General features: G+C 37.2%; 1 protein-coding gene across 2 annotated transcripts; it reads right to left on the bottom strand.

Annotated features, from left to right (window-relative positions):
• Positions 1–2,090: 2,090 nt before the first annotated feature.
• Positions 2,091–11,882, bottom strand: LOC104884189 (hypothetical protein). 2 transcript variants are annotated; one of them, XM_057393717.1, is made up of 6 exons: positions 11,423–11,882; positions 11,068–11,178; positions 5,233–5,426; positions 4,238–4,333; positions 4,049–4,141; positions 2,091–2,687 (listed from the first exon to the last, which is right to left on the bottom strand). In XM_057393717.1, the coding sequence occupies exons 3-6, from the start codon at positions 5,261–5,263 to the stop codon at positions 2,209–2,211; spliced, it is 699 nt and encodes a 232-aa protein (XP_057249700.1). In that variant the 5' UTR covers positions 5,264–5,426; positions 11,068–11,178; positions 11,423–11,882; the 3' UTR covers positions 2,091–2,208. The 2 variants fall into 2 exon arrangements, with proteins under 2 accessions (XP_057249700.1, XP_010667103.1); XM_010668801.4 differs by lacking the exon at positions 5,233–5,426 and having other exon boundaries at positions 11,423–11,876.
• Between the last annotated feature and the right edge of the window lie 1,489 nt (positions 11,883–13,371).

Below are 13,371 nucleotides of genomic sequence, written 5' to 3'. Positions count from 1 at the left end.
AACAAAGTTAATATGTTGGACAATAACTACAAGCAATTTTATTACCTGTGGAGGATGATGTTAGCAGATAGGTGCAAACAACTCACATAAATCACATAATGATGAAAAAAATGCAAACTTAGACTCTCTAAGGATGCATGAGACGGTATGAAGGTTAGGGTTATGCAAGACTAGGATGTATGAAATGCAATACAAGGTTAGGGTTTTGCAAGGCTAAGAGATCTGGACATGTTAGAAAGATAGAATGATTAGAAAGATTTTCGAAAACCTTTTTAGTAAATAATCGGGTCCGTAAATGAGGTTCAAGATTACAACTTTTCGGGAGTTTCCATATATCGGAAGCCTTCACTTTGGGTAAGCTTGTCGTGAATTAGACTTGAGCCTTGATTGAAATTTAGTTGATCTATCTTGAGCATTGAAAGTTCTTCACCAGAAATTCTTCTTCGGGGAGTGATTTAGGAAAAGTTAGATATCACCAGAGACCATGGAACTGTCGGATAGTCCTTTAGATAAAATGGGAGTTTGGGATTGGAAAAATAAAAAGGTTTAAATTTGTGATTAAATAATAGATATAGGGAGGAATACAATGGACCTCGCTTGTAGGTTATAGAATTGAATTTCGAAATGAGAAATGGAAATGAAGGATGGAGAAATGGGAAATGGGAGATGAGAAATGGAAAGGGGGAATGGGAATGGAAATAGGAAATGCATTTAAAATAGAGGGTTAAAAATGATTATGGATTTTGGACTAGTATGGGCTTGACCATGATGTTGACATGAAGCCTAACTATATGCATATGCAAACATGTACAAAACTAGACTATGCAAGCAAACTGGACTAAATGATCAAACTTTGTTGAGCACTAGACTTTGAACTTACAATAAGCAGACTAGACTGAAGGCAGGGTAGACAATAGAGGTATGACACGATCTTTTATAGTCTGAAGACTTGATTAGGGTTTACATACTAGACTTAGGGTTGAACTTTAATACTGCGAAGACTTGACTAGGGCTTACATAGAGATGCAATATAAACCTAGAGACTAACCTTTTAGTCCGAAGGCTCAACTTTTATAGTCTAGAGACTTGACCTTTATAGTCTGAACACTTGACTGTTATAGTCCGAAGACTTGACTTTTATAGTCAGAAAACTTGACTAGGGTTCACCTATAATGCAAACTAGACAGAGGGCGATGACTTTTTATAGTTCGAAGACTCAGCTTTTATAGTCTAAAGAGTGACTTTTTATAGTCCAAAGACTTAACTTTTACAGTCCGAAGACTTGACTAGGGTTCACATATGATGCAAACTAGACCTAGGGGGATGACCTTTTATAGTCCGAAGACTCATTTTTTTTTAGATTGGAGACGTGACTTTTATAGTTTGAAGACTTGACGTTTATAGTGCGAAGATTTGACTAGGGTTTACATATAGTGCAAAATAGACCTAGAGAACTTTTATAATACGAAAACTCAACTTTTATAGTTTGAATACTCAATTTTTATAGTCCGAAAAATCAACTTTTATAGTTCTAAGACTCAATTTTTATAGTCCTAAGACTCAATTTTTATAGTCCTAAGACTTGATCAGGATTACATAAAAATACAAACTAGACATAAGGAATGAATTAGGTCCAAATGGACATATGCTTTGAATTGGACTAGAATCGGAATGGAGTAGGAATAGACTTAAACTAGACTTCATATAAAGATGGAAATGGGCAATCACCCTCAAATCTCAATGTATAGACATCTATTATCAAACCATGTGAGTTGTGACCAGGAATTGTGACACCATGTGTATTCCTATCTCATACACTCTGATATGGGGAGAAGATAGTACTCTATTGCTGACTGGGCCATAGTGTTTTCAACCATTGACATCTGAATTCACAAATCCGATCTTGTATAGATTGATAATAATAGATTGATATGCCCACCATTGACCATACCATGACTCTTAACAACACACTACATACACCTATGAAACAGCTTAAAGCAGTCCATTACTCATTTCTATCATTAATTCCTCAATGTAAGGTTGAAGATACTTCATGTCGGAGCCAATCCAAATTCTACACAGAGAGTATATACTCCTGAATATGATCATATTTGCATCAATGGAGAGGATTGTCATTAAGGTATGACACACTATTAATTGAGTGTAAATTTGTTGGAATACCTCCAATCCTTCATAAATCACCAATAATCATGTTATCGTGAAGCAAGGTTTTGCTCTACTAATGTTTGTTTTTGGAACTCTAACATCTACAGTTGACTCTTTCTTTGCTTTAACATCAATCACATGCTTAATCTCCTTATATTCATCTTCTTTTAAGGGCTTCTTAATAATCGTACTTGTTCGAGTGCACCTTCCTCCCGACTGTCTTCTCTGAGCCAAGTCATTGTTTTTCAAGGCTGATGTAGTACTTGGTCCAGTGCACTTTCCTTCTACTTGTCTGCTCTGAGCCAAGTCGTGGTATTTCAAGGTTGATGTAGTACTCATTCCAGTACACTTTCTTTCTGATTTCCTGCTATGAGCCAGGTCGTGGTTTTTTATGCCCGATGTAGTACTCATTTGAGTGCACTTTCCTTCTGATTGTTTGCTCTGAGTCAAGTGGTGATTTTTCGAAGTTAATGGTCGTTGAGACCTCAGTTTGATTTTGCTTCCCAAGATTTGGTCATTATCTGTAATGACCAGAGAGAAAAAAGGATCGTCAAATATATAGCTGTTTACATCACTTGGCAGAAAGAAATCTCACGAGGTTTTCAGGTAGTACAGAGGCTAAAATTGTCAGTTTCTGCATCTAACTAGCTGTCATGTTAGAATATAGAAGAGCTATACAAACAAAATAAACATTTATTCCCAAAGTTTCTTTGTGTTGCTTGTCTACTTGCTGCTTGGCTGCTCTTTTCAAGAGCTAGCTCGCGATGTCCCAGCTACATAAGGTAGAATTCCTTTGAACTTGCAAACATACAATTATCCTTCTGCCAACTAAACCTGACCGGAAGATTTCCCACGGTTTTAAAGATGACGATATTCAACATATAGAAATACAGAGGTTCTGGAAATTTAACGTATTTGTCTCCTTAGCAGCCCTTGTCTTCAACACATTCTAAATATTAGTTTTACTTGAAGCATACTCTTTTTTTTTTCCTTTTCCTTATTCTGCTATATGCTTGGTAGCCAAATCAGTGTATAACTAGGGAATGACTGAGCTATTTTGCTTCTTAACATCAGGATCGACATCCATTTCATCCCAAGCAAAATTTTTGCTTCCTCTTTACATATTTGCACCATTGTTACCCCGAAAGCGAAACCAATTCCCGAACCACGACCCAGATGGCTTGTACTGGATTGCAAGGCGAACACGACCAAAATATCCAGCGGTCGCATTCTGGTTCGTTGAGCTTAACGACCCCTCTACTTTCGACCTATGAATGCAGAAGGCTTTCAAGTCTGTGAGCTATTGAAAGTCCGACAACGAAGGTCTTGCATGCCTCTCTTTATGTATACTATAGAGTATAATGAAGTAGCTCGTTTTTCTGTGGAGGAAGGTGGTGTAGGTTATATAAAAGGAAGCGGGATTTTTGCTTGGGATGAAAATGGATGATAAGAAGCAAAGTAGTTCAACGATTCCCTAGTTCTACAAGGTTTGGTTACCACGTATTTAACAAAACAAGAAAAGGAAAAGAAAGAGTATGCTTAGAGTAAAACAACTATTCAATATGTGAGAAAAGAATGACCACTGATGAGACAAAAAGGTAACTTTGCAGAAGGTCACGTATTTTTGTTTGTTAAATTTCGCATCTTTCCAACTGTGGCTAACCTTCCTGCCAGGTTTAGTTAGCAAAAGGAGAATTGCAAGTTCAAAGGAGTTCTACCTTATGTAGCTAGACAAATACAATAAAAAATCATCTAAATTACAGGAAACAAAACTAAGCTAAGGAAGTTCCAAGTCAACCACGTATCTATCACATAATGTAGAACTTCGAATACCATTTGTTGTCAAACATATCTAGACTATATAGAGTTTAATGAAATTTACCAGGGCTAGAAATGACAGCACGTGGTCTTGGGATAGAACTAGCTCTGATCTGGGGTTTAGTACCATTTTCTTCCGATTCGCTCTTTTTTTCAGCTGCCAGTTGAACAATAGTACCAAAAGTAAGGTTCATGTTCATGGCTAGTCTAAAAAAAAGCAGCACGTAGCTATGCAGGAAAAAGGGGAACTTACATTTTGGCATAGAAGGGGGTGGAGTAATTGATCTTGGGATGTATGACCTTGGTACCTTGGCAACGGATACTGATGAGGAATGATTACTTCCTTTTACTGTCAGCAATAACCAACATTCAATTACATATAAGTGAAGTAAGAGCATACAATGTGCAGTGATTAAAGTAGATATATATATATATATATATATATATATATATATATATCACAATACGATAACAGATTCTAGTAATAGATCGTCAATTAGCCTAAACCAAGGAGATGCATCAAGATTGTGAAGAACACATGCAAAAGCTCTAAAGCCATATCTAGCTAAAACATAGCATGAAGAAAAACAATGCCCACAGGTAATGAAAAGACACGGAATTAAAGAAAAAGGGTAATAGTCTATACCAGTGGTTACAAAAGATAAAAGGAAAACAAAAACTGCAAAGACAACTCTACGAGCATCAAAGTTGTGGATTTACATTATCATGCCTGACAAAAGATAAGCACACATCCATTTCTCTCTTTAGTAAGAAGAAACCTCCATCTTAATTAGTAACTACTATAGTTCTCCACATGACTAACACTTTGTTTGGATAGCAATATAGGAGTGCAAGGAAGGGGGACAAATAAAGGAGGAAGGGGAGGGGAAAGAAAGGGAGGGGGGAGATGGAGCTCTATTTTCCTTCAAAATCTCTCCAGTTTGGGAGGGATGACGCTTATTAAAGAGGCATGGATAACGGATCATTCCCTCTCCCTCCCCTTCCTTCCCCCAATCTCTAATCCAAACAAGAAAGTTGTTCCCCTCCCATTCTCTTCCTTCCCCTTCTCCCCATTTCCTCCAATCCAAACAAAGTGTAAAGCTTGTGGGGACCATAACTGTTTGATGAAAAGAAACTTGTAACAGTTAGATCTGGATGGCCTCAATTCTAAAGTATAGAGCAATCCTAAGAAAGCTTTACAGCACATAAAGATAATGAAGAATCATGAAAAATAATTAAGATACTTGCCTAAGAAGATTGGCTTATATGTGGATTCCATGCCACATTTTTGCAGTTACTTTAGCAGGTCAGAGCTTCAGAGAAAAGAAAATGTACAAGGGACCTCAGAACTTCACATTCTTGAAAAATGACGTATTCAGCAGAAGATTCAATGACAGAGGCAGCAGAACCAGCACTTCAAGGGAGCTCATCCTCATAGATACCTTAGTCCCATAAATGAAAAAGAAGCAACAAGTAACAATGATTCAAGTGACGCAATTACTAGACATCAATGTGACAGACAACCTCTCTCCCAGCACAGTAAGCTGAAGTTTTCTATTGCGTAAATTTACATTATTGATGGAAGAGAATGTTAAAGAATCCCAAACCATGACAAAATAACTCATGTGAAACCAATTAAGTACTGTAGTGGATGATGCAGTTCCTGTTGCCTATCGAGTATCAGGGCTTGGAGAACCTTGAAAAGATACTTGTGGGCCAAAGCTAAGAAAAAGTGTAGGGGGCCAATAGCTTTGGAAGAAAAACGGATGGTTTCGAGAAGATTGGACCTTGTCTCCAATGGTCAAGAAGAAGTGCCTCAACATCAAAGATCTCAAAGTTTGCAAAGAATTGACTGCTCATTGAACTGGGCTCTTTTATCCCGGTCCCTAATCGTAAAGAAGTGCCTCAAAATCAGTAGCACAGTACTGGGTTCTTATAGTCCTTGTCCTAAAATTGACATATATAAAGAAAAATTGTTCTCTGCTACAGTATGTGTTGGTTTCTGTGTTTATACTGCAGTCTGCAGGTATGCATGATCTGTGTGGCTTTTATTCTGCAATAAATGGGACTAAGTTCTGGCCAGCTGAATCATGTAGAGGATTACTTATTGTGATGCTGACTAAACGATTGTTTTCTGAAACAAACTGGTGCTGATAAGATACTGCAAAGGCTGGTACTATAAGGTGTATTGACATGCTCTGGCCTCCTAGAGTTCAAAGCAAAGAAAAGGTGGCCTTTTTTCCTGTGCACCAAAGAAATAGTAGCAACTCCCTATGTCTTTCTTTTTTCCTGTGCACCAAAGAAATAGTAGGAACTCCCTATGTCTTTTCTTTACTTGCTATGTTTCCTTTTTCAAGATGAAAGTTCAAAAAACTTTGACCAATTTTTTTCCATTAGTATTTAGTACATAAGAGAAAAATTATGATGTGAAATCATGTTAGATCTGTCCCAATTGTTGGATTTCATCTCAAGTAGAACGCGAAGTCAAGGCCAAGTTCGCTGCGTCAAGCGCATATTGAATGAATGCGAGCATTCTTGTGCAGCATAGCTGCTTGACGTGCAATTCGATGCGTCATGCAATTCCATGCGTCTTGCGCATCGTCTGGAAGCCCTTGGTCTTTTGCCGAGTCCTTACCACGACTCGTGGTGCACGTATGTGTCTCACGGTGGACTGTGACTTGCGCCTATCTCCGTGGCTCGCGATTTCCGAAAGCCTTATTTTGTTCTTTCCGGATTTATTTCGGGTTTATTTTCTTAACCCTCATATAAATACCTTCTTGACTATTTTTCTCTCTCGCTTGATTATTCATTAATCTAAAACACATGGCCAACCTTTCCTTCTAATAATTGAGTAGCTTTTGAGAAACTCCAACCCTTGAGTTTGGTGTCTAGAATTCAAAGGTGTTGTGTGAACCTTGGGGGGCATTCGTCATTGAAAGCCTGCAGCGATATGGTGGCGAAATTGCTTCTAAGGCAGTGACTCTCTTACCATGGCACAACGCTATTCATATGAGAATCAATCAAGTTCAGTTGTCAGATATCTGCACATAAGTTTATTCTAATCTATTGTTTGTCAATATTATTTATTTGATTGTTCTTCATGAATATTTTAATCATACTAATAATTTCCAACACCAATGTATATTTTTATTGATATCAATATATTTTAAAATCCAATAATGAGCAAATAAAGTTATTTATTGCCAAATTTTAGTCTTATCTTGGATATCGTGCAGAAGGAGATGTAGAAAGTAAAATAGGACGAACGGAGTATTTGGCTAGACTGCTTGTGCACTGTACATCTTTGTGATCATACCATAGTTTGAAAATGCGGTTTCGGCCACGATCGCGGTAACGGTCACGGTGATGGAGGAACGGGGATGATTCGTTTGTCGTATCACCAAATATCGGCTTAGACCATGAGATATCTCTAGAACCTGCCTAAAACGTGGTTTTCATACACCTTTAGGATGCGGGTAATATCGGTTCGGTAGATTTGAAAACCTTTACAATACAGGCGTTACGATATGATGCAGCCTTGTTTTGACACCATGGATGAGGCTGGAAGGAAGACGCAGCTGTGCTCATTATTTCTCTTTGCAGTCTTGTATGTTTAGCTTGTTAATCGACCTTCAGATTGAATCATAGAAATGTCTCGTATTCCTTTCAAGAAGTATCAAAATTTTATTATTACATTCTAGAACCTTAAGAAGAGAGATGCAATGAGGCTTCAAGCTTCGTCAGGCTAATCTACAACATGGTAACTATTCAAACCTAGCGAAAGCATGAAGTACATCTATTGAGGAGTCCTTGTAATCCTCGTTAAATTTATACTCCTTAAGGTATCTAGTCGATATTGTATGAGATATAAATTAGAACCATTGATGACATTTCGATAGATTCCATCTCCTATTAGAGACTAGACTTAATTTAGAAAGATTTCAATTGCTTCATAACTCAATCTAATCCAATTCACAAAGATGGGGGATTTGTGATCATCATCACTAGATTGGATAACTATATTTTCAATTTAAGACCTTTGCCTATATCCAATATATATTCAAGTTATCAGTGAAGCAGGCACATATTTCTGACATGGGCAGCAAAAATAGAGGAGCGGTCACAATGCTGTCCACGGAAAAGACAAAAATTCAAATTAATGGAACACAGACATGATGAACCTAACCAAGATAAAGGCATGCTTAATGCATTGTCTCTTGTGAATGCTCCACTGCACCTTCTCTCTCTCCTGATTGTCTCTTTCCACCTCATTTTCCTCACCTTTCATGAAACTCAAGCAGAAGTGTGTTATAAGAGCCTAACAGGTTCCTTCCCATTTTTTCAACATACTTATTGTCAAGATCTGAATGGTATTGGCTGCATTTCAAAGGTGTCTATACACATGTCATTTCATCTAGAAAGGAGGAAGAGGGTGAAACAATACTTCTTTGCAGTTTTCCAGTTCCAGCAGGAAGTAATCTCCCCACTTGTTTCATCTCAAGCAACCATCATTAACCATTTAAAAATTGTTCCTTTGACAAATCAAGTGTTCCATCCTGGCCTACGGCCTTTGCTTCCACCGTAAATTCTGCTTCAGCACTATAATGGATAACCAAACTCCATCTTTGATATTCAAGACGAGATCTAATCCTCCTCAAGTGACATCTAAGGAGGCTCTAGTTAGTTTGCCTTACTAGTATTATAACAAGGTATAAACATTGTAGCCTACATTTGTAAAAAAAAAAAAAAAATCTTGATATGAAACACAGTAAGATAACCCTCAGATATCCCTTAACTGAACAACGTAAATATATAAGGAAACATGAAGTCCGCCATAAGTAGAATATATCCTACTATTTGAAACGGAGAAATCACAATAAATATATGGGAAATTCTTAGTGGTAGCATTCAACTTTGGCCTTTTAACATTTGTAGCTAAAGAAAAGTTTGATTATCAGAAATAACCTTGAGGTTTTGGCTACACTTAAAAATGTCGCGTTAACAACGATTTTGTCGTTAAAAACAACCGTTGAAAGGGTCATTTTTGAACTAAGTATGATTTCATAAGCTAGAATGATATGAGTTTCCTTTATAAAATCTACGGTTATGACAAATTTTTTTTTGCACCGTATATCCTTTCGACTTTTGAAATTCACCATATACCCTTCACTTTTCAAAAAATACATCAAACTACCCTTAATGACTAACGGCGTTAAACTCCGTTAGTCATTAACACCTAAACCCCCATTTAATCCTAATTAACTACCCTAAACCTAACCCTAACACTAATACTAACCCTAAACATAACTAACCCAAAAACCTAACCCTAAAAGCCCACCACCAGCCCAACCCACCCCTACCCATGCCCAGGCCCACCACCCTTGACCACCACCTGACCCACGCAACACCCACTCCCCTTTCCGCCATCCCAACCACGCAGCACCCCCTCCCCTCCTCCGCCACCCGCAGCGCCGGAACCCCTCCCTTCCGCCGCCCACAGTAACGCAACCTCCTCCCCCTTCCGACACATCGCATCACCGAAAAAACCTTCCGCCACCCCTAAAGTCTCCCTCACCTCCCTCACAAACTCGCGCAATCCCCCTTCCCCCTGCAAAATCGCGCAACCCCCTCCCCCTGTGAAGTTATCTTCTTTTAATTGGTGGCTACAGGACGAAATCTGGTTTTAATCGAGGATGTACGAGGATAATTGTCGGAGTTTTCAGGGAGGTGCGAGGTTTTAGGGGTGTTGCGAGGGTGGTGCGAAGGGTTTCCGGGGTGGTGCGAGAGTTTGCGCGAGTTTGTGCTACCGGATTTTGCGGCTACTGTGCGACTTTAACTTGCGGCTGCCGGATTTTTCGCGAGTTTGTGCTGCGTGTACGGTGTTGTGGGTGGCGGAAGAGGAGGGGGGTGCGGCGATGCAGGTGGCGGAAGGGTTTCGGGGGTTTCGGGGGTGGTGGGGTGGGGGACTGCAGTTGTGGGGGTGGGTGGGGGGTGTGGGTTGGGGTGGGGTGGGTGTGGGGTTGGGGTGGGGGTGGAGGGGGTGATGTGGCAGTGGGGTGACGTGGCAGTGGGGGTAAGGGGGAGGGTGACGTGGCAGTGGGAGTAAGGGGGAGGGTGATGTGGCAGTGGGGGGTGACGTGGCAGTGGGGGGTAAGGGGGAGGGTGATGTGGCAGTGGAGAGTTATGTGGCAGTAGGTTAGTTAAAGTGTATTAAATTAGGGTTAGGATTAGGATTTAATTTAGGTTAGTTAATTAGGGTTGAGGGGATTAGGGGTTAATGACTAACGGAAGTCTAACACCGTTAGTCAAAAGGGTAAGTTGATGTATTTTTCGAAATGTGAGGGGTATATGATGAATTTGAAAAGTCGAAAGGGTATATGGTGCAAAAAAAAATTTGTCAGGGGTATATGGTGAAAAAACCGTAAAATCTATTTTGCCTTTGCGTCTTATTAAAAACTTATTTCACTTGATTTTACAAAAGATATGAACAAAAGAAAGTTTGTCAAAGACAATTTATGTTATTTGAGACACTAGAGACCTTAATTACTATGAAAACAACCTTCTTAACAATTGTTTATGGCAAAAAATGGTTGTTAATACCACATTTTCATGTATAGCCAAAACTTCAAGGCTATTTATGATAATCAAACTTTTTTTTGGCTACCAATGATAAAAAGCCAAAATTGAAGGATACCGCTGAACATTTCCCTAAATATTCAATTTTTTTTCTTTTTGGTGTAAACAAGCGACTAAGTACAGTGATGCAGATGGCCGATGGGATATGATCCTAGGTAATTAGATGACACTCAAACAATAAATATATTCATAAAAGCTATTATAAACACAAAACTTTCAGAAACTAAAATGGACAGTTCAATCATGACAACATTCTTATAGTGGATGTCATCTAGCACCATGGGGCCAATACTTAAAACACTCGGATCAAATCGCGTCTACATTACCACTCTTTGTGGTTCTCACTATATACCCAAAAATACATATTCTTACTAACATCTTTATAATTAAATTACAAGCAAAACTTTGATAACTAACAGTAAATAAATAAAATAAAATAAAAAATACCTGGGGGGCTAGAATCACGTATGAAGAGGGAATTAAAACCCTGAAGTGGACTTCTGAGGCGATCATACTCATCATCCTGCTCTAAGCCCCTTACTTTCACCTTTGGATACACTTCAAAAAAACAAAAAAGAAAACCCATTTAAATTACAGCTTCTTTTATAAAATTAATACATCAGAAGCCAAAAACAAAAACAAACAAAACCCATCTATAAATTCAGGTTCTTTTCTCAAAATTAACAGAATCATGATATAAGAAACCGCCATTAAAGTACTATTAGCACTATCCACAGGAGTTAAGACCATTGATCATAAAACTAAATGAAAGAATTTCAATTTTTTTTGAGCAGAAGATTACTTGTTGAACTGTGAGATGATGATCTAACTTCTGGCTTGAGCATTCAGATTTCAGAGAATATATTGAATGGAGAAAATTTGGAAAATAAGTATATGAGTTATTATTACTTTTGCAGTTTTTTTTTTTTTTTTTTTTTTGTGTGGGCGTTTCTAAGAAGTTGACTAAAAAACACGGCAAAAATGTTTTTGTTTTCTTTTTGATGGGTTTTTCTTCAAATGAATATTCGAGGAGGAATGGAGTTTTTAAAAAGGTCATAAATTGCGTAACTGCAAAGTTGTATGATGAAAAGAAAATCATAAAAATGGCTTTTGCTGAATGGGAAAGGAAGGAACAAAGCATAGAGGTCAACTTGAGTTTCGTGATGTGTTTCGCTTTCTAAAGTACTAGTAGTCTTTTTTGGTTGAAATGGGTTTGGTAGAAGATTTAGTTTGACAAACACATGGATGGTTATGGTTTTATGGGCCCATTGATTGCTAGGACTCTAGGAGCAATGGGGTCAAGTATAATCTTCGTCCATGTTTAGTCAATTTTGCAAATTTATTATGCTTGTCCTTTTCTTTTGCCTTTGATTCCTATGTTTTCAAACGATTACACTAAGCCTTCCAACTCAACTTATCAACGTAAACTAGTTATTGATCAGGACGATCACATGAGTTATAACTTGTAATTTAAGCTTAATGTTATTGTCGATTTTTAGTTTTTGGTTTCATGATTATAAAAGTTATATGATATAAATTGTATAATAAACTATAAATTAGTAAAAGTTTTACTAATCATGTTAATATTGAAAACTGACAATAGATTATTAGAAATTACTTTTTCTGATTTTCACATTCTTTTTTCTTTTGTTTTCAAAAAAGATATGGGGATTGAATATAGAAAACAATAACGAATAGACCCTAAAATTTTCTAATGAAGTTCTGAGGAAAAAAATGGGGATAACATTTGCAGCCTATGGTTCTTGCCCACGTACTTCAGCACTAATAGTAGATAGTATTTCTATTCGATTCTTGATCTCTTGTAATTTATCATTTAAATTTTGAAAAGGCGTATGGATTCAGTATTTGGAATTGGGATGTGATTACATATTAGAGGTGTAGCTTGAATAGTAAGATCATGAACTTCGAATTAAGAGGTTATGGGTTCGAAACCTCTTATGCAAATATTCCAATCATTTATATAAAAATTGTCAATGCAATGTCAATAGCAAAGTGGAGCCACATCCCATATAAGTTGGGGAAGAAACGTGATGATCTACAATACTTGTCCATGTGTTTTGATTATATGTATTGATATTAATATTAGTATAAAAACTTATTGATATTAACAAAAATAAGTTGAGATCAAGACGCATAAGTTTATATGGGGTACAAAGTGAGGACAACAGAGTTGTAATTATAAAGCATGTACCATTCATAGATTATATCTCATATCTCTTTTATAGTAAAAAAATATATATTTTTATTTACAAACTTACATATATTATCTATCTAAATTTTTTCTTAAAACCTCAAGTTCGTCAAATCCCATGCAATTTGTCATGCACTTTATTTATCCAAACTTTTCATAGAAAAATAAAAGCTTGTGGTTGAATTGAATACATTAAATGTCTTCATTCAATATGACAACTGGTTAGATTCAGATTAGATGGTGCATAATCTAACTTTGATCCAACTTATAGTCAGACTTTTGATCCAATCTACCTCCGCTTCCAACCCACTGCCTTCAAATTACCTCCTTCAACTTTGATGCAACTTATTTCTTCCAAATTCATTTTTTTTGCTCCAATATTTTAATTTATAACGAATTTTTCAATAGATACCCCTTCAAATTTTTTTTATACATTGTATACACTCAATATCTTTAATTTACGATTCACCATATAATTTACAATTCTCTTAGACTACCATTAAATACCCTTACTAATTGACGACTCGGTTTGCTCTTAT

Source organism: Beta vulgaris, chromosome 3, assembly GCF_026745355.1.
Source record: "Beta vulgaris subsp. vulgaris cultivar EL10 chromosome 3, EL10.2, whole genome shotgun sequence".
Taxonomy (NCBI): Eukaryota; Viridiplantae; Streptophyta; class Magnoliopsida; order Caryophyllales; family Amaranthaceae; genus Beta; species Beta vulgaris.
The sequence above is the reverse complement of the archived record's forward strand: the minus strand, read 5'-3'. Positions and strand labels throughout refer to the sequence as shown.

Bases quoted from the DNA above. Each gene is read 5' to 3' on its own strand.
- LOC104884189 (XM_010668801.4), bottom strand. From the start codon at position 11,465: ATGCTCAAGCCAGAAGTTAGATCATCATCTCACAGTTCAACAA. The intron at 11,179-11,422 runs GTAATCTTCTGC...GTTTTTTTGAAG, and splicing joins ATCATCTCACAGTTCAACAA to TGTATCCAAAGGTGAAAGTA. The intron at 2,688-4,048 runs GTAAATTTCATT...TGGTCATTACAG, and splicing joins TGCTGTCATTTCTAGCCCTG to ATAATGACCAAATCTTGGGA.